Genomic DNA, 26,217 nt, shown 5'->3' with positions numbered 1-26,217 from the left:
TCAATGTGTTTCGCTTCACAGAATATCCACCAGGTGGCGCATATGTTTATAGATTATTACTTTACATTAGATTTTTTATTTTACTTCACATTACATCATGATTGTGAGAAAACATCCACAATAAAATATAAATTATAAATGGTAATACACACAAATATTTACAGTACTGTATAATACAGATATTTGAAAATCTTTGTAAATCCAAAAGGTTCCTCAAAGTTGTCTTAAGACATGAAGGGGTATTGGACAACGTTTACGTTAACGTAATTTTTTTTATATGCTTTGTCATTTCTGTGGTTTCCAGAAGATGAGTGCATGCAGAATATTTAACATTGCTTTTATTAAAACAGCAAAGTGACGTTCTTGCCAGCGCATAACTTTTTTGTACAACTATTAAGATGATTGTGCGTGCAATGCGCATTTATACTAAGTGCAACAGAGAATTTAGTGTGAGCATAATACACGTGACTCTGCCATAGGCGTCGATTTCGGTGGGGACGGTGGGTACGCGTACCCACCAGATTTCGTCATGAGTCATTTTGTACCCACCACTTTTAACTTCCGTCCATATTAATTTGACTTTTGGTTCGCTTTTTATTGACCGTTTTCAGTAGGAGCAATATGAGAGAGAAATTTGGTAATCATTGTCTGACCCAACAAAAAACACATTATAATATTCATTTTATTTTATTTTTCGTGTTCGCATTTATGAGGGAAAAAACAACGTGTCAGTTCTCGGTTACGGACGTGAGGGCTCTGAAAGCGGCACTAAAAGACTGCTTTAAAACTTTCACAGAGACCTCAAACAGAACAGCTGCCTTTCTTTAAATTGAATTTCGTTTTGTATTAATTATATCTTCATTTTAATCAATGTTTCATGAACCAATTGCCTGGATTTAATAAATAAGAAGTAAATATAGCAGACAATCACGACATGGAGGCGCCGGCGAGTGAACTGGAGATCGTCTCATAAATGAACCGAAACTCAGCGTATAATGCACATTCACATTCACAGCGTATTTAGACGCATTCATCATTACTTTTACCGGTTCTTTGTGGCAAGCTTTATGCGTGCGGTCGTGCGCTTGAGTGTGGCTATATTAGGGGAGAGCCGGGACAGTTGAAACACTTTTCAGATAAATGTCGTTTTCTAAGGTAAGGTTACAGATAGATTTTTTATTTTTTTGTGATTAACAACTCACATATGTGCGGGACGATTGCAACACAGGGGTGGGACGGATGAAACATAACAGTTTAAATGGCAACTATTCATCTAATGCTTATTTTTGTGAACAATACCTGACAAGTAACTTATGTACATATTGTTACAAACATATTTTGTAATTTATTTTTATTTAAAGGTTCATGTTAAGCATTTTTGTTCTGTCGCCGAACAAACAATATGCGATAAGCCTATGCGCATTTTGTAATCTTTCTAATAGGCTATTTTGACGAAGACAGACAAATCCGTTCACAGTTAATTTTCTTACATTTCTTCCTTGAGTCATATTGCGTGTTTGCTAGTTGAATAGCCTGTTATTATGAAGAAAACGAGGTCAACCAGAAGACGATAAATTAAATTTATTGAAGATTGGACAATTGATGATTATTACAGAGATAGCATGTGTTGCGTAATTGAAAATTAATTTGCATTAAAAGAAACACAAGTCTAGAAACAGTATATGAATCTATGAACAGTATAGGCTATGACCAGGTTTAACGTGCAGGATGCGCGGTCGGGACGGTTGAAACACTGTTTCAACTGTTTCCCGACAGCGCCTCCTGTCATTTAAACCTCTTTTGCCCTTAAGGCGAGACACTACAGGTGAATAGGGTAAAATTGTTAACTTACAGATATCACCATCAAACTTTACCAGTTGATTACTCACATGAATAGGAGAAAAAAATGCATTGCAAGTTTTCTATAATTTTATTGTTAAATATGCTAATGAGGCTATATCTAATTAAATATGCGCTAATTTGCATATAATTTGAAGTGACGAATCTGACCATTGAAAAAAACAAGGTTCAAAATTATTTTTGCATTTTGTTGATATATTCAATGTAAAGACATGTTCAGAGGGGATTATGAATATACCCTTTTGTTACCCTGTAAATCAGAAAATACTGGCAATAGTATGTCAATGACATAAAATGTCATATAAATCAGGCCAAGAATGATATATCAACAAATCCCTCTGAACAAATCTTCACAATATAGTTAGGAATACAACTGTAAAGTTTGGTGTATGTAGGTGCTACAGAAGTGGAAAATCGTGACTAGGAGTGCAAGAAAAAACTCATTTTGAGAAAACGGCCTTTAAAGATTTTTATGGCAAAATTCCACTAATTTCTATTGAAAGCCATGAATTACAGACAAAATATGCTTTAGGTCCAAGTAAAATCCATGTATCACACTGTTTAACATCCAAAACTCATTATTGCTTCATCCATCACTGATTATAACATCCAAAACAACACATCAACAGTCCATCACACAGGTGGAATGGAAAAACTAAATACCGGTATCACAGTCCCTCAGGCAGATACATTTAGCTGTCAGTGGAGCTGCTGTACCCTCTAGAACTTCCAGCTTCTTTTCTGGTGCTAACTTTGGGAAGTTTTATTCTTTTGGCTATTTGTCCAAGGTGTAAATCACTTAGTGATGATGATACTTTTTCCCAGTGAAGGAGGAAGTGCATCTCTGTCTGACCCAGTTGGTGGTCACTGAGCCTGTATTTAGTCAGGATCCGTCTCTTCTTCTCTGACAGTGTGCAGATACTCTGTCAAATAACAATTTAGTCCACTTTGTTTGCTTTCTCCAATGTTCTAAATATTGATATTTTGAATGATTCATAATTAGTTTTGTCCTGTTGAGTTGTTTTGAACCAGTGCTGAAGGGAGCCTGTTTGGTTAGCTTCACCATCAGCTGACTGAGGGGACTGTTTTCAGGATTTGGCTCATGGGTTTTGAGTGCTTTGAAATGTAATGTGTCTTTTTGACTTACATTTAGATGTGTTCAAAATGTTACAGCTTGTTCGTAACGCATCGACACCGACACACTATGTCAGGGTTCTCATTGCGCGGCTCGCGAGCCTCGTGCGGCCCGCCAATAAGCTTTAATTTGTGGCTCGCATGGCTGTAAAAAATACGGCGATATCATGCAGCCAGTCACTACAGATATTTCTTAAAAACCTTAAAAATAAGTAGGGCTATAACATAACCCATTACAAACTCAAAGTGTCAGCTATATTACAAATAATTTCGATCGGATTGAAAGAGGTGGATTATCGAGAGAACATGTAAATACTTGATCGATTGAGAACCGAAACTGAAAGGACGACGTATGGCTCTCCTACTGACTTTGTCCTATCAGTGCGGCTCTCATGAAAAAAATTGTGAAGACCCATATGGCATTTCATCATCTTTTGTCTTTGTTGGTAATCCCTTGTGTCTTCTAGCTAATGACAACTGTTTTCGGCTTCTCTGAGAGAATTTTACACGCTTATCTTTCGACATTTTGAACTACCGCGGAAACATCAGAGCACGTCACGTGATGATTCTGGACGAATCACGTTTTCAGAAATTGGCATAGCCAATGAGATTGCGCATTTCAAGTTAAATCGCCTGTTTTACTTGCATGATTGGTTGCTGATAGACAGGAAATGACCATATTTGGATCCGACAGCATTGTACAATAAAGAGAGAGCTTTCCAACGGTGTATTTTATGATGGGGTAGAGACAGCGATCGCGGAGCAGCGGGAAGATTTAGAATGCCAACTTTTGATGAATTTCGGCGAAATCTGCACACTCAAACAGACAAAGTGTAGTAAAATAAAGACCTAAATGTGTATTTTGGGCTTTTTTTCAGCACAAGTCTGAAAGAATACATGTTATTGAAGACAAATAACCCAAAATCTCAAAATTGACTAGTGAAAAAAAAACGATGTTTTTGCCTGCCGTGTCTCGCCTTAAACTAAAAAACTCTGATAAGGCACACTTAAGGGTGTGTTGCAGTACTAATACACCTGCTGTATTATCATTACAATGGCACATGAAACAATAAATCCAACTTGTCAGTCAAAAAAAAGTACAGCACGAAAGAATTCACTTACAGCACTCAAAAACAGCTTTGCGGCTTTAACTCCAAAACGGCACGACGTAAAGAAGAAATGTTTTCGCGGGTATGGTAGACATTGCGTGCTGTACGTGCTGACGAAATTTGACGTACATGACGTGAGTGGTTTTCAAGGAAATCTCAGTGTTTCATCCGTCCCGCGTTTCAATCGTCCCGCCTTTCCCCTAGTAAACGCTCATTATCCTGTAGGCTATATAAGTAATTAAATTAATATAAAGGGCCGATTTGTCCACGAATGACTTAAATGAACAGCTAGCCTACTAGTCGACTAGAAAAAAAACTTTTAGTCGGAAGCAGCCCTTATTCCACATTTTTTCGAACCAGGCAACAGGAACGAGCGGAGCGGAATATTCAGAAATGCGCTCTCCACTCACGAGCTCTGATCGGAACAAACCCGAACCTCACTGTCTGCTGAACTTGCGCAGAAACATCAAAATATAACCAGCTTTTTAAAATGGTTTTTAAAACTAAACACTATTTTAGCACAAATTATGAGCTTATTGGTGATTTTTTTATAATTATTGACAAAAGTAGAATATAGTAAAAGTTTTTTTTTTTTTTTTTTTTTTTAAGTTTTAGGTGGGCCTGTTGAAAAGTGGGGCAGTGCCTGAGCTACAGGACATCTTTCAAAACATAACCTGCGCGAAAGAGAGAAAAAAAAATTAATGCGTCATTGTACCCATCACTTCTGAAAATGCTAATTATAAGCTTTTGGTGAAATTGCAACAAAACTAAAAGTGCATAAAAACATAAAAAACGTCATTTAAATAAACTAAAAATCTTTTTATGAGCTCAAAAATATGAATATAATGTGCTATTGCTGAAAATTGCCCATCTCTAAATGAGTATATTCATCTTTAAGTTGAAGAAACAAAAAAGTAATGTGCTGGTAAGCATTCGTCAAAAAAAAAAAAATGAGTACAGTTACATATTCTGCAAGTACTCATTTCTCCATAATGATGTAATTTATTTTTTTAATAACATATTGTAGCTGTCGGGCAGAAACCTCTTGTCATTTTTATTTAATTTCAGAAGTCATCTGTTAATCACCGTTATATAGATTTTGTGAACATTTAACAAATTGTCAAACTGTTGGCAAGACATCAAGCCCCCTGAGACATTCTAGGACTAACGTGAAAAAATCTGTATGCTTAATCCATTAAGACAATTCAATTAAAATATACATTTATTAGTAAATCATGTAAGGGCAAACAGATGCGCCCAAAATATAAACGCAATGAGTTTAATTTATAGGTTAAATTACACATAAAATGCTTTTGCATCTGAAACAAAATCCGTGTTTACAGCGAGTGAGACCGCGGTAGCAAAGGTAGACGGCCCTTTGAAAAGCAAAAGAAAGCTGATAAAAATGAGAAACCTACACTGGAAAAAATCGGAGTAGGATTTACTTAAAAAAAAGCTAGGAAACAATTTTCACTCAGAAAATGCTAGTAAATTTAAACAAAATTATCAGCAGCTTTAACTTTAATACTTTTTTAATTCTTACTCACTCTTTGTTTTAGCGATGTTTATAAATACACTATATTTTTGCATTTTGTTAACAAACTGTCCTACACTGAAAAGAAACCAATGTAATCTTCCTGATTTAATCACGTAAAACACAAGTCTAAACACAAGCACCACTCTTCTGAATGATGGTAACCACAAACCTCCAAGAGTTTGTAAACCAGTTGTTTGTAAAACATATTTAATGCTAACTTTACTTACAAATTCAAAAAAATATTTTTTTACAGTGTATAAATAAAACGACATGAAGTAAGTTAATTCCAAAATGTAATTAATTGCACAGTCTTTGTTTTAGCTGCTTGTTTTAGCTGCTACCAATTGACACAGAGTCAAGAAATTACAAACCACCCACCCCCCAGGTCTGCCAATTCTTTGCCAACCCCCAATGATAATCGATCTCCTCTCAGGGAATCAAAAGAAAACCGTTTTTTCCAGTTTTCACCAGTGTGTGGGGTTTTAATTCCTACCCTTGCAGTTCCTTTGTTTAAATGCTATTTAAGCAGATCTATACATACGCTTTGTTATTTCAAATTAATGTTTATAACTTATAAAAATTTAAAGTTGATATTGCGTAACTTAATTTGACATATGTTGATATAACCAGCTGACATTTACAGCAAGAAATGGAACGTTTCACGTTTCATGTGATAAAAAAATGTTCATACAAAGCATAAGCCTCTTCCTGGCATGCAATCTAATCTATAGGCTACAAAAATACAACAAAAAGAGAATATAATTAAAAAGCTTTTATTTGTTGAAAGATTTATTTGTTGAGGTGCATTCTGAAGTGCATTTTCAGAAGTGCTGGGTACAATGACGCATTCATTTTTTTTCTCTCTTTCGCGCAGGTTATGTTTTGAAAGACGATGTCCTGTAACTCAGGCACTGCCCCACTTTTCAACAGGCCCACCTAAAACTTAAAAAAAAAAAAAATAAACTTTTAATATATTCTAATTTTGTCAATAATTATAAAAAATCGCCAATAAGCTCATAATTTGTGCTAAAATAGTGTTTAGTTTTAAAAACCATTTTAAAAAGCTGGTTATATTTTGATGTTTCTGCGCAAGTTCAGCAGACAGTGAGGTTCGGGTTTGTTCCGATCAGAGCTCATGAGTGGAGAGCGCATTTCTGAATATTCCGCTCCGCTCGTTCCTGTTGCCTGGTTCGAAAAAATGTGGAATAAGGGCTGCTTCCGACTAAAAGTTTTTTTTCTGGTCGACTAGTAGGCTAGTTGTTCATTTAAGTCATTCATGGACAAATCGCCCCTTTATATTAATTTAATTACTTATATAGCCTACAGGTTATGAGCGTTTACGTAATATAGCCGCACTCAAGCGCACGACTGCACGCATAAAGCTTGCCACAAAGAACCGGTAAAATTAATGATGAATGCATCTAAATGTGTCTAAATACGCTGTGAATGTGAACGTGCATTATACGCTGAGTTTCGGTCCATTTAAGAGACGATCTCCAGTTCACTCGCCAAAAGTAAAATTAATATGGACGGAAGTTAAAAGTGGTGGGTACAAAATGACTCATGACGAAATCTGGTGGGTACGCGTACCCACCGTCCCCACCGAAATCGACGCCTATGTGTTTCATACCATGTAAAGGGAAACATGATAATATAAAAAGTACTGTACAGTAATGCAGAAAAGCGCATTACACCCATGTTAAAGCTATTAAAAACGTTCAGATGCAAAAAGGAACTAAATGTAAAATTAGATAAACTAGTTAATGATATTGCGCAAATGCTCTCGGTCTCTTCAAAGGTCTTCGCGAATTATTGTGTTATAAGACTCAGTTATCATAGCCTACATCACGTCTCTTCTACTGTAAGTACACAGAAAAAAAAATAAGACAAATGATGCACATTTGAGTCAGATTTTTATGAAGAATATGTGACTGTTTATGTAACTGGCAAAAGAAAACTTCGCCAACCAAACGTTTGCCAAAAAGCGTGCATGTGTATGACATCAAAGTACTGCCAAAGCACCGAGAATCCCTGTCATGTTACTTCAATATCATACTACTTGTGCGAACTATAGCTCAACATGAAGTCGAGCACACATACAGTATTGTCGTCAGTATGGCCTACATGAAACACGACTGCCATCTACAGGTTTTAGTATTTCCTGCGTCCAACACCTAATCCCCCTTCTGCAGGATCCCGCAGAATTTCGGAAGTGCTCGCAGCATTCTTCTCTCTGAGACGCGCATTTTTAAAGGCCACATCTGTAGTTCCCTGAGAAGGGAACTTGCGCAGTGTCGATGACGCTTTGGAAACGCTCCTGCATGATTGCGTCTGAAGCACTTGTTTCAACTAGTCCAATGGAGAGAGTGAACGTCACGGGCGGGTGACGTCACGACCAGGAAAGGATAAAAGTACATCTGGTCTGACCGGCGTCAGCTTCGATTTACCCAAAGCAAGTCGATCACAGGGATGCAGGGAGTATGGCAAAGTGACACAGCATCTCGATCCCTTCTCAGGGAACTAGGGTTACAGTCATAACCTGAGACGGGAACGAGAATGCCTGAACGCCATACGAACAAGAGCCTGTCTGTGTGAATACTGAGAGCACAACCTAGATAAGATCACCTGTGAACCTGGGGGAAGCACCCAGGTCGACGTTGTAAAACCGTACGAATGTGAGCGGAGAGGACCAGCCTGCTGCATACCACATCCTTTATGGATACCTCCTTATTTAATAAGGCTTTCTAGCCACCATACTCCTCCTGGCTTTAAAGCACCACAGAGGAAACATGCACCAATGGTTTGTCTCCAGGGATACATAACCCAAAGGGACATGGTCAGCAGCTAAGGTCGCCACGTACACCTTCAGTGTGGAAGGGGATGACCCTGCGGAAAAACAAACCTGCAGTAACTCCAGCACTGTACCAATCGGGCAGTTTACTGGGCCCTACTGTCAATACATACAGTTTCCTCGTGGAGGGAGCTCTGGAGTGAAGTATGGTCTCCACAACCTCAGTTGAGAGACCAAAGTCTATAAGTTGGGCCGCCCCAGAGGCCAAACCCACAGGTTCCATATCTCTGGGCTGGGGTGAAGGGTCACCCCTCCCAATTGAGACCAAAGGTCCCTCCTGATCAGAATCTCAGAGGGAGAGCCGTCGAGGAGGGACACCAGGTCCGAGAACCAGTCAGCTCGGCCATTAGGCGCTACTAGTAGTAGACTTAGACTTAGTTCTCCAGAACTCCTGGGAGCAGAGTAATCAGGGAAAAACATGCAGATGTAGCCTCGGCCATGTCTATACCACAACGTCCAACCCCAAGGGAGTGGGTGTATGAAGGAGAACCAAAGTGGAAAGTGCGTCGTATCCTGAGTCGCGAAAGATCCACTTCCACTTGGCCAAATACCTCCCATATATGCTTCGCCACCTCTGGATGAAGTTTCCATTCCGGGCCTCAGCCCCTGGGTCAACAGGATGTCTGTTTCTAAGTTTTGGTACCCTGGAACGTATACTGCTCTCAGGGAGAGCTGTTTTCCTTGGGACCACAGGAGGATCTGGTTTGCCAGTTTGCATAGCTTGCATGGACACAGACCCCCTGATGCTTTATATAAGAGACCACCAATGTGTTGTCTCCCGAGGGTGGTCTCTGGTGTAATAAGAGCAGCCACGTTGGTGACCTGAAGCATACTGGCAGGAAACAACCGATTTGACTGACTTTCGACCCTCCTCGGAGGGCGCAAGCCTGACGCAGCATCGTGGTGGCGCTGGATCAGGGGCTTGCTGGAACCCGCTGCGCCCCGAGGCACAGAGGAGCGGTGCCTCCATATAATGAGGTGAACACCGCTCCGCCCTGGAGGGGGCTGCCTTCAGAAGGCTGACTCCATGGGCGTCAGGACCTCTTCTTCACCAAAGACTTCTTCGCAAGCAGAACGGTCCTCAGATCCAACTTCTGCTTCGGAGGCTTCCACTGAGAATGCTGTCCCAGTCCCTAAACTTTCTGAGGGGGAGCACGGGAAGCGACACTCTATCCTGCACAAGGACCCCGATGAGGACGACGAGCATGCAGATGAAGTTCCCTGAGACGGTTTCTGACAGTTTGTGCAGAAATCCTTTGTTTATGCAAACCGACTGTTGCAGCAGCTGTCCGGATGGCTGGTCTAAGACGATCTTGGAGGTGAAGATGCCGGATGTGGAGGTCCTGGGCTGGTGTGGTTACACGTGGTCTGCGGTTGTGAGGCCACTTGGATGTACTGCCAAATTCTCTGAAACACCTTTAGAGATGGCTTATGGTAGAGAAATGAACATTCGATTAACGGGCAACAACTCTGGTGGACATTCCTGCAGACAACATGCCAATTGCACGCTCCCTCAAAACTTGCGATATCTGTGGCATTGTGCTGTGTGATAAAACTGCACGTTTTAAAGTGGCCTTTTATTGTGGCCAGCCTAAGGCACACCTGTGGAATAATCATGCTGTCTAATATGGAGAAATGCTCACTAACACAGATTTGTGAACAATATTTGAGAGAAATAGGCCTTTTGTGTACATAGAAAAAGTCTTAGATCTTTGAGTTCAGCTCATGAAAAATGGGGGCAAAAACAAAAGTGTTGCATTTATAATTTTGTTCAGTGTAATTACTGTTTCCTCTGTTACAACGCCGTTACCATTACTGACAATAAAATGCGGCGTTACTATAATTGAGCTCACTGAAGCAGTTTTTGTCAGAGTAGGCTCTATCTCAGCCATAGGACCTGCAAAGTTTTTTCTCTGGTGTGGGTGTATTTATGAGGCACCGGACTGGACAAAAGCGAGGCGAATGCTGTGAGCACGCTCGACAGTGCGTGAGAGAGACAGAATGTGTCCGAGAGCACGCTCGACTATCTATTGTGTTTTGTTGTTCCACTATAGTAATGATAATATTTTAATATTTAACTTAACCCTCTGAGGTCGGCAATCATGCCGGCGTGATTTGCTCGCTTTTTTTTTTTATCAGTTCAAAAGAGATTAATTTTGCTCTGTTGACTTTGATATTACAAACACGTTTCATACATCAATCGATCCTGTTAAATGTGTATTATTTTTGTGTATACTCACAATAAAAACAAAGTGTTGTGCTTTTTGCCAAATAAAGAAAAATAAACGTGATGCGAGTTCTGCCTTCTCTCTGTCAGTTAAGTCCATTCTGAAACGCGTCCGAAAATTAACTGTAACTCAGCGAATACTCAGTCAAACAGGCATACAGACGCACAGGCATGAAGCTTGAATTCTCTTCTTTTAAATGAAGTAATTTATATAAAAAACAAATATTCTCATCTTGTGAAATCTGTATTAAAAGAGAGCGATTCCAGTCGAGCTCATTAGAGCTCATTCAAATGTAATGTGACCACGCCCCGGAGAGCGCGCGCTATTCAAACGCAAAATCTGAGAACCATTTCAGACCTGTGAAACGCCCATCAGCTGTAAACACAGCGCGCCACGAGTGAGGCATAATAATCCTGGAGAAAAGTTTCCTCAGAACAGTGCTGATATGAGGAGCAATAGATCCCGCTGAGGAGTGAGGTAGGCTAAGTTATCTTTTCTCTAGTGTTAATATGGAATAACGTTAGTGTAGGCCTATGTAAACCGCAAAAAGATGAATCGCGTTTCTATAATATATGAATTGCGTTTCTGTGAGATGAATGAAGGGTACATATTTGTAAAGACTGTTTAGCCTAAATATGAATCGCGTGTCTGTGTGTGAAAGAATAAACCGCTTTAATCAACTAAAATGCTTTGCTATACTGAGATGAGTAAAAATCGACTGAAATATGTTGAAATAAAATGTCTTTGTATAAGCAACGTATTAAACTGCAAATTAACATTTATATTCCCTAATATTTCATAAAAACAACGTTACAGTCAGGCGAAATATGAAAGACAACATTTTGTTGACTAGATTTGGGTACAGTTTTTACTGTAGAATATACTGCCACATCAAATAAGCTTTTGTTTAGCAATTTCTGCTCATATGTTCTATACATATATATATATATATATATATATATATATATATATAATACTATTTTTGTCAAAAATAAAGTAATAAACTAAGATGTTAGATGTTCCAATGTTGGCTATATTCAAACTAATGAATACATATGATAAAATGTAGGCCTATAATCATTTTTTTACAAAGAAAGAGTAAAGAGTTTACACTTGAAATATTGTTGAAATTGTAATTATTGTTGTAATTGTAACCTTTTTAATAAAATAGCAAAACATATTTACAAGATAGATGTAAGCAAAATCTTAAATGGTCAATATAAGTCTTCTTCTAAATATATCTTTTGTCCTTGCATTCATTCTTGTGGGTCTCAGTCAGTGTCACACCTGAATGAATGGCTCATTATGCAGAGTCATTACGCATACTGGGTGGGACATTGTATTCTCAGGTGTAAACCACTCCTCGTTCATGCCCCCCTCGCATATTGGCTTTCCAAGCAAAACCTGTCTTATAAAACAATACATTGATTTAAATTGTGTGTTAACGATTAGGCAGGATGATTTTCACTTCATTTTGAAGCCAGAGCTCGAAGCGACAACATTCATTAGTCAAAAGTCTTGTTGACACATATTTAGTATGTGTTTTGTGGTCTTATTTCAGCAACTTTCATTTTTATTTTTTTCAATAACCACGCATAAACAATATTCTTTTAAAAATTCAAACATATACATGCATGTTGATCACATATTATGGTAGCCCTGTTTGTGCTATATAGAGTGAATTTACACCTTTGCCATTAACATGTTTATAAATAACTGAAAAAAGCACAAATGTCAGAGCATGTCAGAACATGTCAGAACACCTCCAGGGCCCAGAAAACCCCTCAGACACCAGAGGGTTAATAGGTGTCTCTCACATTGTCCCACAGCAACATTAAAATAGTGTAGATTAGTGTACAATGTTTTATAATAATAATTGATTCTATTTAGTGTCCATTTCATTCATTTAACATATTTAATATTGGCGGTATCCAAGTTATTTCACATATTTAAACTTTTTTTTAAAGTAACACAATAGTTACTTTCCCTGGTAATTAGTTACTTTTGTAATAATGTAACTCAGTTACTAACTCAGTTATAGTTACTAGTTACTTCTCACAAAAAGTAACTAATTACTTTTTTAAGGTAACTTACCCAACACTGGATGTCACCCGCCCGCGATGTTCACTCTTGCCATTGGACTAGTTGACATAAGTGCTTCAGACGCAATCATGCAGGGGCGTTTCCAAAACGTCATCGAAAACGTGCGAGTTCCCTCAAAAGGGAACATTTATTTATTACTTATAACAATCTAGGGGTTTACTACATCAACATCATTTCAAGTATTTTCAGGTACTTTCCAATCACATAGCATTCAAGCGTTTTTATATTCCAGCATATATGGCATTACCTTTAAAGCAAGCAAAGTAACTTTTCTTCAAAACAGGTAAAAAGCAATAACAATATCAATATTCAAAACAACATCAGTGCGCATTGTTTCTGAACTCCCTGAAACGCCTTGTGTGAAAGTTACTGAAAGATAACTCAAGACTACAAGGCATACAGGGACGAGGCCTGGTTAAGTAGCATTAGTATCATGTTGTCGCCATGTCCAAGAGACGCCAATTCCCAAATCTTATATACTGAGATACATCCGATTTTTTTCCCAGCTAATTATGTTCATAAATTTAACTGACTGTGTATGTGAATTGTTTGTATTTGAAAGTTGATGCTTTCTTTGCATGCGCTTTGTGTGTTTTGCACTCAGAAAACAATATTTCAGAAGTTTAAAATGGCAAGGCCTTTAAACACATGCAAAAAATAAACGTTTCCTGTTTTATTTGTTGTTGGCAGAGTATCTGAGACACAAGCTGTAAAAGCACCACCCTTTTCTGGAAAGGGGGCTGAGAGAAGCAGCTCATTTGCATTTAAAGACTTAGCCGTGAACTGGTGAAGGACGATGGCATCTGTTGAAGAGCAGCTTCTGAACTCACTGAAGAAACTGGTAGAAGCTGATCTAAAGGAGTTTCAGTGGCACTTACAGAATCATGAGCATATATCAAATTGTGAAATGGAGAATGCAGATAGGTTAAAAACTGTGGATAAGATGGTGGAGTGTTTTGGACCAGAAGAAGCTGTGAAGATCACAGTGGAGATCCTGAGAAAGATGAACCAGAATGAACTGGCTAATCAGCTGGAGAACAAACACAAGCAAGGTAATGTTAAATTTACTGTGACTGTAATGTGATCGACTGTTTACCAGTGTGATGGTATGACTTAAATCTTCCCTCTTTACTTTGCTGATGTGTTTGTGTAACTTATATCTCCCAGTGAGTGATCTTCTCTCTCTCTCTCACACACACACACACACACACACACACACACACACACACACACACACACACACACACACACACACACACACACACACACACACACACACACACACACACACACACACAAACGCAGGTCAGGCTGAAGGCAATATAAAGACATCTGCTGCTGTTGGAGCTCATTCAGAAGAGAAATGGGGTAAATAACAAATCACTCCCTGTACATGGAAACAAGATTAAATGTAACAGCAAAAAACATTTACAGGGCCAAGAATAACAGCGGCAGACCTTAAGGCATCTTTACACAGCGGAGTTAAGGCTGCTCTATGTCGGCACAAAATTCTGTTTAAAGATGCAATGCCGCATAAAAGCAGACATAAAACATGCTGGGTCTGATCCACCTCAGCTCCTAGTATCAAATCCAACTCTGATACTGTTTTGTCCTGTAATTTCATTGTGTAGCAAACCACCAAACAGCAGCGAGCTATTCACCATTGAATTCTATAGTAGGAAAAAAATACTATGGAAGTCAATAGTGCCACACAACTGATTGGATACAAACATTCTTCAAAATACCTTCCTTTGTGTTCAGCAGAACAAAGACATTTATACAGGTTTGGAACACCTTGAGGGGGAGTAAACAATGACAGAATTTTCATTTTTGGGTGAACTATCCCCACATCTTCAAGGTTTTATGCCACTTCAGATTTGGCTTCTGTGCAAAGATAGATTTTGATTGATACTGGAAGGCATCCAGTATCTTATATCAACTGAAAGATGATGCAGTTCGGACCCCTGACACCAATATTCACTGAATGAGATGAGAACGAGAGACACGAGACGAAAAGTCAAATTAACTTAATTTAATAAATGGATAAAGAAAATCAATATTTACACAAAGACAAATAAACCAACCAAGAAACAAAAGAAAACTAAACACACCGGCAAATTTTAGGAACTGGGGAGAACAAAGGGGGAAACTGGATTGTGCCAAAAAAAAGAAAACAACAATCAAAAAGGAATGGTTACGAAACCATTTCAATCCAATCCTTAACCCTTTCGCACGTACAATCACACCGGTGTGATCAGTCTAGGCTGGTCCCTGGAGCGCACGATCACACCGGTGTGATTAGAACGGTCAGTGCATGAAGTGATCAACTGCTAAATTCAAATGTGCTTTCGCGCGTCGGCTGACGCTGAGCCAGAGACAGGCACGCTCAGTGCTGTCATATATCACAACTTTTCAGTGTTTTCAACCACATAATATTTATTTTAGGTTTCAGACATATAAATACTAAAAAAACAATACATTTAGAGTTTGTAAAATACACACTGATGTCAAAGGAAGAGGCAATAAAAATCCTTTCCGTTATAATTAGACACGTTTTATTCATATCAGATACACATTGTGTAAGTAACTTTACATCGATCATGTTTAGTCGATAAAACTCTTCCGCATAGGATACACCTGTGTATCCTCGCTCATGACTCCTCTGGAAGCCTCCTCACTCCTTGATCCTCGCCTCCTCCCGGTGCAATTAGAGATGCAATTGAGATGTCCTACAAGATGGCTGAGCTTGAACGGTTTCCGGGTCATAGAATGGAGGATGGAGGAGCGAGGAAAGAGGAGGGATATTGAGAAGCACCCTTGGAGTACGAGTGTGATTAATTTGAATATAGTAGTTATTATCACACATGTTGTGCCTTGTCACCTCCTGGGTGGTTTCTACCACGACCATGTAACTCTTATGTTTGTCACGAGCCACTTCTTCTATTTATATTACTCAACTCCTGTAAAAGGTCTACCTTTATAGATTCAGGAGGAGTCAGGTAGGCGTATAATATTCTCTTGTTTCATTATATTATCTCAGGGTTTACTCTGATCACTGCCGTTCCCCCTAGGCCTACAGTTCAGATAACAACCAAGCCTACCTGGGTGGTGTGGGTTAGCCTTCCGTTCAGGCCCACAGTCCACAGCTGGCTCTCCGCCCCAGAGAACAGCTATAACTGTTCATGCACTCCCACGGCCCACTCTGTTGCCGACTGGTTGTCAACCTTGACTGACTTTGTAAAATCCATGGGAAATAGCTTTTTCAGACAGTTATTTCATGATGCCCCAAAAGGGTTCTTACTCTTCAGCAATAAACAGACTTGGACATTAAGTTTTGAGTGATTGCAGTCCTCATTCTCAATTTATTATTTCTTGCAGAGGCAAAAGCAAAAATACACCACTATATGGTGGATAAGCTGGAAGTTCCATGGGCCAGAATACACAATTACATTTTAATGCTTACCCTGTCTTTGTTCAATATATACGCTCTGTAAGAAAATTTGTTGTCTTCTTCTGAAGGTTGTGGTCTGTGGCTGGCTTCCGCTTGCTGCTTGCTCTCTCTCTCTCCAGAAGATCTTACACACACACACACACACACACACACACACACACACAAACACACGAGAAAGCTCAAAAAGGCCCCATTTTATAATCACTAATGACGCACAATATCTCTACATTTGCGCACGTTGCTTCTACTTGCGTCAACATAATTACTGTGTGCATTTAATTTTTACATTATTAGCGTCAATGCTTGGTTTTACCTGCTTTTTTACAAAATGCTTTTCCTGTTTGCGTCAATGGCATTAGCAATACACACATTTTTTATTGTACATTTTATCAGTTTTCTACCTTTATAGACATTTAATGCCTGACTGTCTTTATATTTAGCAGTTACACACAAAAATGCTCCTGTTACCCAGAACCCATGTTCACCCACACACATAATGCAACATACGTCATCTTTACAGGATGTGGTCTACACATGTGCACACACAGTACGTTTTTGTCACCTTATGAAAACTTCATGGCCCCTACAGATTATCCAAGATTTGTAATTCTCTGCTTTTTTATTAAATCTTTTCTTATAATTTAGCTCTTTATCTAATTGTTTAGAATAGAACACTCCATTTCTCTTGACAATGTGCTGTAGTTATTTTTGTAATAGGAACTGCAGACTAGGTTATAATTTACATATAGGTTTTATTATGAATTTATGAAAAACACAATCACTTAGTCTGTGCTGTTTTTTCCCTTCTTCCTTAAAGGCTCAACAGCAGATGACAGTCAAGCTACCGTTCATGACTATACAAAGACAAGTCAAGCTACTGTTCATGACTATATAAAGACCAGCCACAAACTGAAGGACAAATTAAAACAGGACTACGAGCGGATCTTGGTTGGTAATTCACAGATGGGTCATCGGCAATACCTAAATGATATTTACACTGATTTATATGTGGTGGAGAATGAAACTGGAGGAAGAGTCAATGACCATGAGGTGATACAGATCGAATCAAATCACAACCGACTGACTGCCAAGGAGAAGCCAATCGAGTGTAATGACATGTTTAAAGTCCAGTGTGACACGAGTCGACGAAACAGAAAAGTGCTGACAATGGGGATCGCAGGAGTGGGAAAAACTGTCTCTGTCAATAAATTCATCCTTGACTGGGCTGAAGGAATAGAAAATCAGGATATAGTCTTCATATTTCCACTTCCATTCCGTACACTGAATTTGATTAAAGAAGAGTACAGTCTCATGGGACTGCTTAACAAATTCTTCTTTAGTAGTCCTGAAGAATTGCCCTCTCTTCCTGAAGGTGATGGTAAGGTCATGTTCATCTTTGATGGGCTGGACGAATGTCGCCGCACTTTGAACTTTAAAGAGGATGACAAATGTACTGATGTTAAAGAAAAAACAACAGTGAGTAAGATAATAATAAACCTTATCAAGACACACCTGGTTCCCTCTGCGCTCATCTGGATCACATCCAGACCAGCTGCAGCCGGTCCGATACCCCGTGACTACATTGATCAAGTGACAGAGGTGCGAGGATTTAACAATGAGCAGAAAGAGCAATACTTCAAAAATAACAGCAGTCCTGAGGTTTCTGAAAATATTATCCATCACATCAGGAAAGTCAGGAGCCTGTACATCATGTGCCATATCCCTGTCTTCTGCTGGATCTCGCTCACTGTTCTTCAGCCTCTACTGGCTCAAGAGAGCAATGACAAAACTCCCACAACTCTCACAGGGATGTACACAAGGTTCTTAATTTCTCAGCAGCAACAGATGGGAAAAAAATACTGTGATGACCCTGAACCTAAAGCTAATACAAGGTCTTTTGATGAGATTATTCTGAAGCTTGGGAAACTGGCCTTTCAACAGCTGGAGAAAGGAAACCTGATTTTCTACAAAGAAGATCTTGAGGAATGTGGACTAGATGTCAGCGAAGGGTCAGTGTACTCTGGGTTATGCACTCAAATGTTTAAGGAAGAAATACTTTTACGAAGAAATGTTTACAGCTTCATACATCTCAGCGTACAGGAATTCCTGGCAGCTCTTTATGTGTTTTTGATGGGCAAAAACAAGAAAACAAACCCCTTTCTTGAATCCTGGACAAAAAAACTGACATGGAAGCTGTCCAAAAAGCCACTGTTTAAGCTTCATAAGTCTGCAGTCAAGAAGGCTTTACTAAGCGAAAATGGACACCTGGACCTTTTCCTCCGGTTCCTCCTGGGTCTGTCACAGGAGTCCAGTCAGAATGAGCTGAAGGAACTACTGCCAGGACTAAAACTCAAATCAGAGAACATGAAAAACACTGCTGACTATATCAAAAAGAAAATAGAGACAGAGAAATCAGTAGAGAGGACCATCAATCTCTTCCACTGTCTCAATGAACTGAAAGATGACTTTGTAAAGGAAATCCAGGAGAATCTGAGCTCAGGAAATCTTTCAGCACAGAATCTCTCCTCTGCTCAATGGTCTGGTCTGGTGTTTGTGCTCCTCATGTCTGAAGAGACTCAGGAAAAGTTTGATCTGCAGAAATACAGAAGATCTGATCATGCACTGATAAGACTACTACCAGTGATCAAAAACACCAGAAGAGCATTGTAAGAGTCTCCTTTACATTAATATACTATTAGTCATTTTAATTGGGGCTTAATTTTACTCGGTTAACTCATTGGCCGAGACTTTAAATGTTTCAATGTATGTGATAATATTAAATGCCAATGTATCTCTATCATCAGGCAAGTTGAGTCTGAGTTTTACCCTTTTTTTTTCTTAAAGGGGTCGTGAATTGAGAAATAAAATTTTCATTAATCTTTTGACATATACTATAAAAATATCCTGTATGTTTCTGAACTCAAAACTTTCTTGTTAGTCCAAAAAAAGCTTTTATTGAAACCAAGTTCAGAAAACAACTAGTTTCAGATTTTGTTACATTATTGCATCATAATGCGATGAAAGACCATCTCTGCAGAAGAAGATCAATGCCTACTTCTCGCCCATCCCATTGATTCGCACGTGCCATGTAGTAAAAACAGGATTACTCCAGCAAACAAAACCATAGAGATACCTCTTAGGATTACAAGATATTTTTGCAGTGTCAAATTGTGAAAATTAGACTATTTTTAGACTATATTTGATCCAACACCAATGTCACAACACACAAGTTAGAGTAACAATGTTTTTACCATGTGTTACTATTGCTTTGTCTGTTACAGATTATTCGATATGTATTGAGTATTTATACTATAGAGCTGCAGTTAAATGTAAAAGTTGTGATTTGCTGGTCTTTCCTTTGCTTCTGAATTTATGGGGTTAATACATTGGATTATCGGAAGGGAAGCAAGCACATAGAGAATGCGGCTTTTTTTATTGTTTTGATCTAAGCCATTCTCTGTAATAGTTTTTACAATGAGATATTTTGTTTTGTCGCCAGTAAGACATTAAAACTTATTTAATTTTATTTAAAAAAGAAAAATGTTTCACATTGTTGGCAAATGTTTCAACTATATAATGAGTAGTGCTAAGCAATGGTTAATTATTTTGTATATATGTGACCCTGGACCACAAAACCAGTCACATGGGTCATTTAAATTCAAATTGAGATGTATATATAATCTGAAAGCTGAATGAATAAGCTTTCCATTGATGTATGGTTTGTTAAGATTGGACAATATTTGGCCGAGATACAACTATTTGAAAATCTGGAATCTGAGGGTGCAAAAAAATCTAAACATTGAGAAAATCGCCTTTAAAGTTGTCAATTTACGTTCATGATTGTGCTGCATTCACTCACAAAAATAAATGTTTTATATATTTACGGTAGGAAATTTACAAAATATCTTCATGGAACATCTTTATTTAATATCCTATACATTTTTGGCATAAAAGAGAAATCGATAATTTTGACCCATACAATGTATTGTTGGCTATTGCCACAAATATACCCGTGCTACTTGTGACTGGTTTTGTGATCCAGGGTCACATATAAATGCACATATGCATGTACATACACATATGCATGTATATATTTAAGAAAAATTTGTTATTTATATATAAAATATTTCTATATAATATAAATTATGTATAAATATACATACAGTATATACATGCAAATATTTCTTAAATATATACATGCATATGAGTATATTTATATATACAAAAATAATTATACACAGATATTCTTATGTCAGAGGTTTTCAAAACAATTCCACGTGTAATGGCAGGCCATTGAAAATAATTTTAACATACAAAATAGTGGCCGTTCACTTCAATGTCTTGAATGGAGGTCAATTAAAGTTATCGTAAATGAAAGTAACTGGAAATACTGTTTTGATGTTTTATGAAGAGAAAATTGTTTTGACTTTGCTTACATCACTACAGTCAAAGGTTTTTCCAAGTTATCTATGCAGATTATAATCCCTTATAAAACCTACCTGATAATCATTAATATTGCTGTTTGTTTTGTACTTTACACAGGCTACGTAGCTGTGATCTCACTTTTCATTGTTGTACGAGTTTGTCTTCAGTTCTACAATCCACAAACAGTGTCCTAAAAGAGCTGGACCTGAGTAACAATGACCTCCAGGATTCTGGAGTGAAGCGTCTTTCTGATGGATTGAAGAGTCCAAACTGTCAGCTGGAGATACTGAGGTTTGAGTTCAAATACTTAATTTTTTTGCAATAAGTGAATTATAAAAAAAAAAAAAAAAAATTGCACTACTAAGATTTATTCTGTATGCAATTACAATGTGTTTTTCTTCTTCAGATTTCCCAAATGTATTCTCACTGCTCAGTGTTGTGAGAGTTTGTCTTCAGCTCTACAATCCCCAAACTCCTTTCTAAGAGAGCTGGACCTGAGTAACAATGACCTGCAGGATTCTGGAGTGAAGCTTCTTTCTGATGGCCTGAAGAGTCCAAACTGTCAGCTGGAGATAATGAGGTAAATGGTTTTAAAAATAATTAAATATTCTATAATCAAGACTTAACCAATAAGCAAGGTAAACGGTCACTTAGGGCCCCAGGGAATCAGGGGGCCCCATTTGATTTGGCTAAACATATTTAGCAAATGTTCCAAGTTTGCATTTCCAACATGTTTTTGTAGCGTTGAATTTTTTTATGTTTTTGAATTTTGTAGCCAATCACAGACATTTCGCAATGGCCAATCAGAGGTGTTTAAGTTATCCAGAATTCACTTGCCACTCAAAAGTTTTTATTCAGCGCTCGTGAATCCTCTAATTATAATAAAGTATAGACACGTTGTAAATAAGAGATTCATTGATTATAACGGAACTCCGAGATCATGATGAACTGAAGTGAGTTTTTAGTTATTATAAGGAGAGGGCTCTTTGCATGCTTTCTTGGCTATATTATTCTTTATATATTACATTTACAAGTAATTTAATTTGAAACTAATCATTTAATCATTTTGTGATTTATTATACTCAAATACTTAATGGATTATTATATTTATAAAACGGTTAGTTCCAGTCCTTGATTCTGATTGGTCAATAGCTGTGTTTTATTCACGATAAAACACGGCTATGACCGCTTCAACCAACAGTTCTATGTATAACTACACAACACCCCTAGCAACCACTCTTAGCAACGTAAATATATGTTTGTTCTCATTGATATTGTTCATTGAAGCTTATAGAGTAGAATATTGTGAGAGATTGAATAAGTGAGTGTAGCAGCATTTACAGTAGATATAGCATCTTCCTTCAGGTCAGTCCTATATTCGTAATAAAGTAAATCCGTTTGAATGTCCGCTGCGATATCTTGTCCTTTTAACAGTTAAGTATGGGGTTACAATTGTTGCATTATTCCAAATAAATAGATTAAGATCCACAAATAAATGTAAAGAGTTTCACAGAAAATTATAAAATTCACAAATAAATAAAATGAGATTTGCAAATAAAAAAAAAGACATTTACAAATGTGTTTTAAATTACAAAAACAACTCTGCCTGGCATTTATTTGTGAATCACGTCCTGTGCATTTGTGAATTGCTTCTTGTGTATTTGTAAATCCCCTCACACATCTGTGGATTTTGAAACACTTCTAGCGTCAACGTACAGACAAATCCACAAATAAGTGGACTCCACCCACCGTTTACTCAAGCCAATCAGATAACGGCCACATTGAGCTGACCAATCGTAGCATGTTCTCGCTACAATCAGTCATGTTTGGCTGTGCAATCAGGGACATTTTTATGAGCCTTTGAAAATGCCATAGAAACAGCGCTTTACATCTCTGTTATGGGAACAACGCTTTATGGAAGCGTCACACTCTTCAAGATAGAACAGAAAAGCATAGGCCTATATAAGTTGCTGACTATTGAATAACTGGATTCAATCTCGTGATAAATACGCGAGTTTGTGTAATATTGTGGGGGGGTTTTTTTCTTCAAGACTTACACCTTTGAACCTATTTCAAGGTTTGCGTTCTCAAGCCACCAGGCACTGTTGTTGTGCCAAAGAGCGGGCCGGAGCGCGTTAGGGGTTTTCTTTTAGAACAGTGTCGTGTAAGATGCTCCTAACTGTACGTACACACCGCCGCCGACTTGAGCTGCAAAGAAGCTCTGGCCGCCCTGTCAAGGACGCTTGTCAAAAAGTTTGGAGAAGCCTGTTGACGCTTTGGCCGCTCTGACGTAGCAGCATTCTATGTTCGATCATGGGAGAAGAGAAGTGTGAAATGTACACCATGAAATGTAAACAGAAAAAACAAGCAATACATTGACACTAGAAACCTTTTATAATGACAGCATATATAAATTTTTTGGTCACATTTGGTCGGGAAAAAAAAGAATAATTAGCTATAATAATAATTATTATTATTATTATTTGCATCTGTGCAATTGGTCAAATCGGTGTTACCATGAGCAAATGAATTGCATTCCCGCCCGCTTAAAACGAGCGTTCGTAAATATTTCCAATAAAAGTTAAGCTCATCCTCAAATGTGCATCACTGGATCATTAGGGATCATCGCGAAGTTGTTGTATTTGGTGCTGCTATATCGCACAAGATTTGTCAACACAGAAAACATTTCATCACTGGAGAGTTTTGAAATGCGAATTTCAAATTTGAGATGCGAGGGAATTTACAAATGCACAAGAAGCGATTCACAAATGTGTGCAGCGATTTACAAATGCACATGAAGCGATTCACAAATAAATGCCAGGCAGAGATGTGTTTGTGACATAAAACACATTTGTAAATATTTTTTTATTTGCAAATCTTTTTTTTTAATTTGTGAATTTGATACATTTTTGTGAAACTGTACATTTATTTGTGGATCTTAATCTATTTATTTGTGAATTTGATACATTTTTGTGAATCTCAATCTATTTAATTGGAATAATGCAACAATTCTAACCCCATAGTTAAGGGGTTTTCCGTGCCCTCTAGTCATTTGTCAGTTGCATCTTGCTTCTCAGTGTTCACAAGTTTCAGTCCTTTCAATATAAAAGTCTTCTCTACTGACAGACTCGCTCATAAATACAGTCTTTGTTGCCATCTAATGGCGAAATAATATAACTTCGGTTGCGGTTCACGGTTAGGGACTGTTTTTTCTAGCGGAAGGAAGGCTTTTAGTGAGTGTACTTCATGAATTTGCATTGATTCATATTCTTTTGCTTAAATATTTGTATTGTGTGGTAACCGTTGTATTGTGGTAACTGGTAAACGTGTCGTGCCTAACAACGCCCTTCAGCACTGAATCGTACTTTGTTTAAATAAGTTCAAAGTTACTTTTAGATTTAATGTTATTACCTTGACAAACTATACATCATTAAAAAGATCGAAAACTCAAGCTTCAGTTTTTGACCACTATTTTATTCTGAGAAACTTAGTGACAGTTATGTCTTAATTTGTGTAAAGAGTTATGTAATAAAAAAAAGAGTCGATACCTTTATTATGAATTATGAGTGTCAGCAGCATCCATTCAGAAAAAAACTCCCGTACGGTCGTCATGAAAGCACTTGACAAAACATCGTCCCTCAGGGATTGTAGCTCAAAATTGTGCAGATTTGGAGAAATTTTGATAGATTCTCATAGTTGTACGTCATATTTCTATAGGGAAGAATAATATTGTACTGTGTTTTCAATTCACACTGGCAGCCTGAGGGTGCCCTATGCACATTTAGTCCATATATGGAAAACATGAAGAAGAGCCATGTCATGTGACATTCCAGGAACTCCCTGACATAAACAGAGATCGCTGTAACATGCAGATAAAGACATTTTGGAGACAATAAATACAATTCTTGAGCTGTGTTCTTCAAGCCATGTTGAGCATTTCATAATAATAGATTATATTTTTAATGCAATGTTAATTGATATAGCCTTTATCATTTGTGCAGAATACTATAAAATAATATATTTTCTGTCTGATTTTTTTTTATCTGAAACCAAATCAAAACACAGAAGGTTATTTAAAACACTTGACTTGCGTAAGTTTGGAGCAAAAACAGGGTTTTAATCTCAAAATTGTCGTGTATTTATGGTGAGCTAAGCTAACATGCTAACGATGCCTAAGATGCACCTGCCACCTAGATGTTATTTTTAGGAATAATTTTGAATAGGAATGCTCACTGAAATGTTTCTTTTTTCAAGAATAACTTTGATCAAAGAAATTAGGGATTGAAACACCATGAATAGACAGTAGTTAGTAATTATAATGAAGACAAAAGAAGAGAGACAATACACTGATTGGATGCTTAGAAAATGACAATAAACATTAGTTAGCATTTTAAAGTCTTCTCAAAATAAAATCACATGAGATGATCTTGAAAAACATTTAATAAAACTCAAGAGTTTTAGACTTATCATCTTCAGATTTAACATGGTCAGAAATGTGGCTTTAGCTGCAGTGCATTTCTAAATTAATATAATGCCAACTTCAATTTTATTTTCATAAAGACATTTCATAAAAATACATTTCTAATAACTTTACAAAACTTTGAAGCTATTTATAACTATTTTTTTCATTATGACAATAATTTAACTGCCAAGTGTCTGCTTTCAAATTAGACCATACTTGTGCTTTTAGTGTTTTAGTTTGGGTTTGCCATTTCTGGGGATTTTTTTCTAAACATTTAGAAGAAGCAAATGAATACTTTTAATCTGTCACATTTCCACAGACTCTTGTTACTTTTGTGACTGGATCTACAAAAGACAACAGTTGCAAATACAAACTGCTCAGGTCAGTGTGTAATAGTAACTGATTTCCAAACTAATGTCATGTGGACTGTTGCCTTGTGTCTTTGTAGATTATCTGGCTGTATGGTGACAGAGGAAGGCTGTGGTTATGTGTCTTCAGCTCTGAGTTCAAACCCCTCACACCTGAGAGAGCTGGATCTGAGCTACAATCACCCAGGAGATTCAGGAGTCAAGCTGCTCTCTGATAAACTCAACCATCCAGACTACAGACTAGATACACTCAAGTATGTAGAGTAAGAAGAGTTTTGATTAAAAACTCCAAAACAACATTACAATCTTCACTTATTACAAAACAGCAGGGCCGGCAAGTGCCTATAGGCAGTGGTGGAAAGAGTACTAACAAATTGTACTTAAGTATTGCTACTTAAGTAATAATTTACTTGAGTACAAGTAGAAGTACTGAAAAATAATATGACTCAAGTAAGAGTAAATAAGTAGTTTGCTTAAAAACTAATCATGTAACTACGTTACAAAGTACTTTGGTATTATTTTTCTATTTTTACCCAAAATGGGGAGATGATGGCGATATGGAGCACTAAACACTCATGTCATCTGTTTAATCCATACTGGAAGCCCAGTACATACTGATTCATCCCTCGTGCAGAAAGTCCACAAGTAAGATTCATAGAAGTATAAAACATATGACATTTCAGGAAATG

At 37.6% G+C, this 26,217-nt stretch overlaps 1 protein-coding gene across 2 annotated transcripts in view; it reads left to right on the top strand.

The window, feature by feature from the left end:
- LOC308689660 (protein NLRC3-like) overlaps positions 1 to 26,217 on the top strand; it is a gene marked incomplete at its 3' end in the record, with an annotated part of 83,062 nt that overhangs the window by 24,985 nt on the left and 31,860 nt on the right. The window contains exons 2-7 of one of the 2 annotated variants that reach the window (XR_014030031.1): positions 13,513 to 13,874; positions 14,128 to 14,190; positions 17,091 to 18,939; positions 20,816 to 20,989; positions 21,105 to 21,278; positions 25,609 to 25,782. Coding sequence is in view for 1 of the 2 variants with exons in the window: in XM_081363493.1 (XP_081219619.1) it covers positions 13,619 to 13,874; positions 17,091 to 18,939; positions 20,816 to 20,989; positions 21,105 to 21,278; positions 25,609 to 25,782 (2,627 nt within the window). The remainder of the gene's footprint in view (positions 1 to 13,512; positions 13,875 to 14,127; positions 14,191 to 17,090; positions 18,940 to 20,815; positions 20,990 to 21,104; positions 21,279 to 25,608; positions 25,783 to 26,217) is intronic. The other variant, XM_081363493.1, reaches the window with a different exon arrangement.

This window comes from Scardinius erythrophthalmus (genome assembly GCF_964197995.2).
Source record: "Scardinius erythrophthalmus genome assembly, chromosome: 4".
NCBI classification, from domain to species: Eukaryota; Metazoa; Chordata; class Actinopteri; order Cypriniformes; family Leuciscidae; genus Scardinius; species Scardinius erythrophthalmus.
Note: the sequence above shows the minus strand (reverse complement) of the source record. Positions and strands in the feature narration are given on the sequence as shown.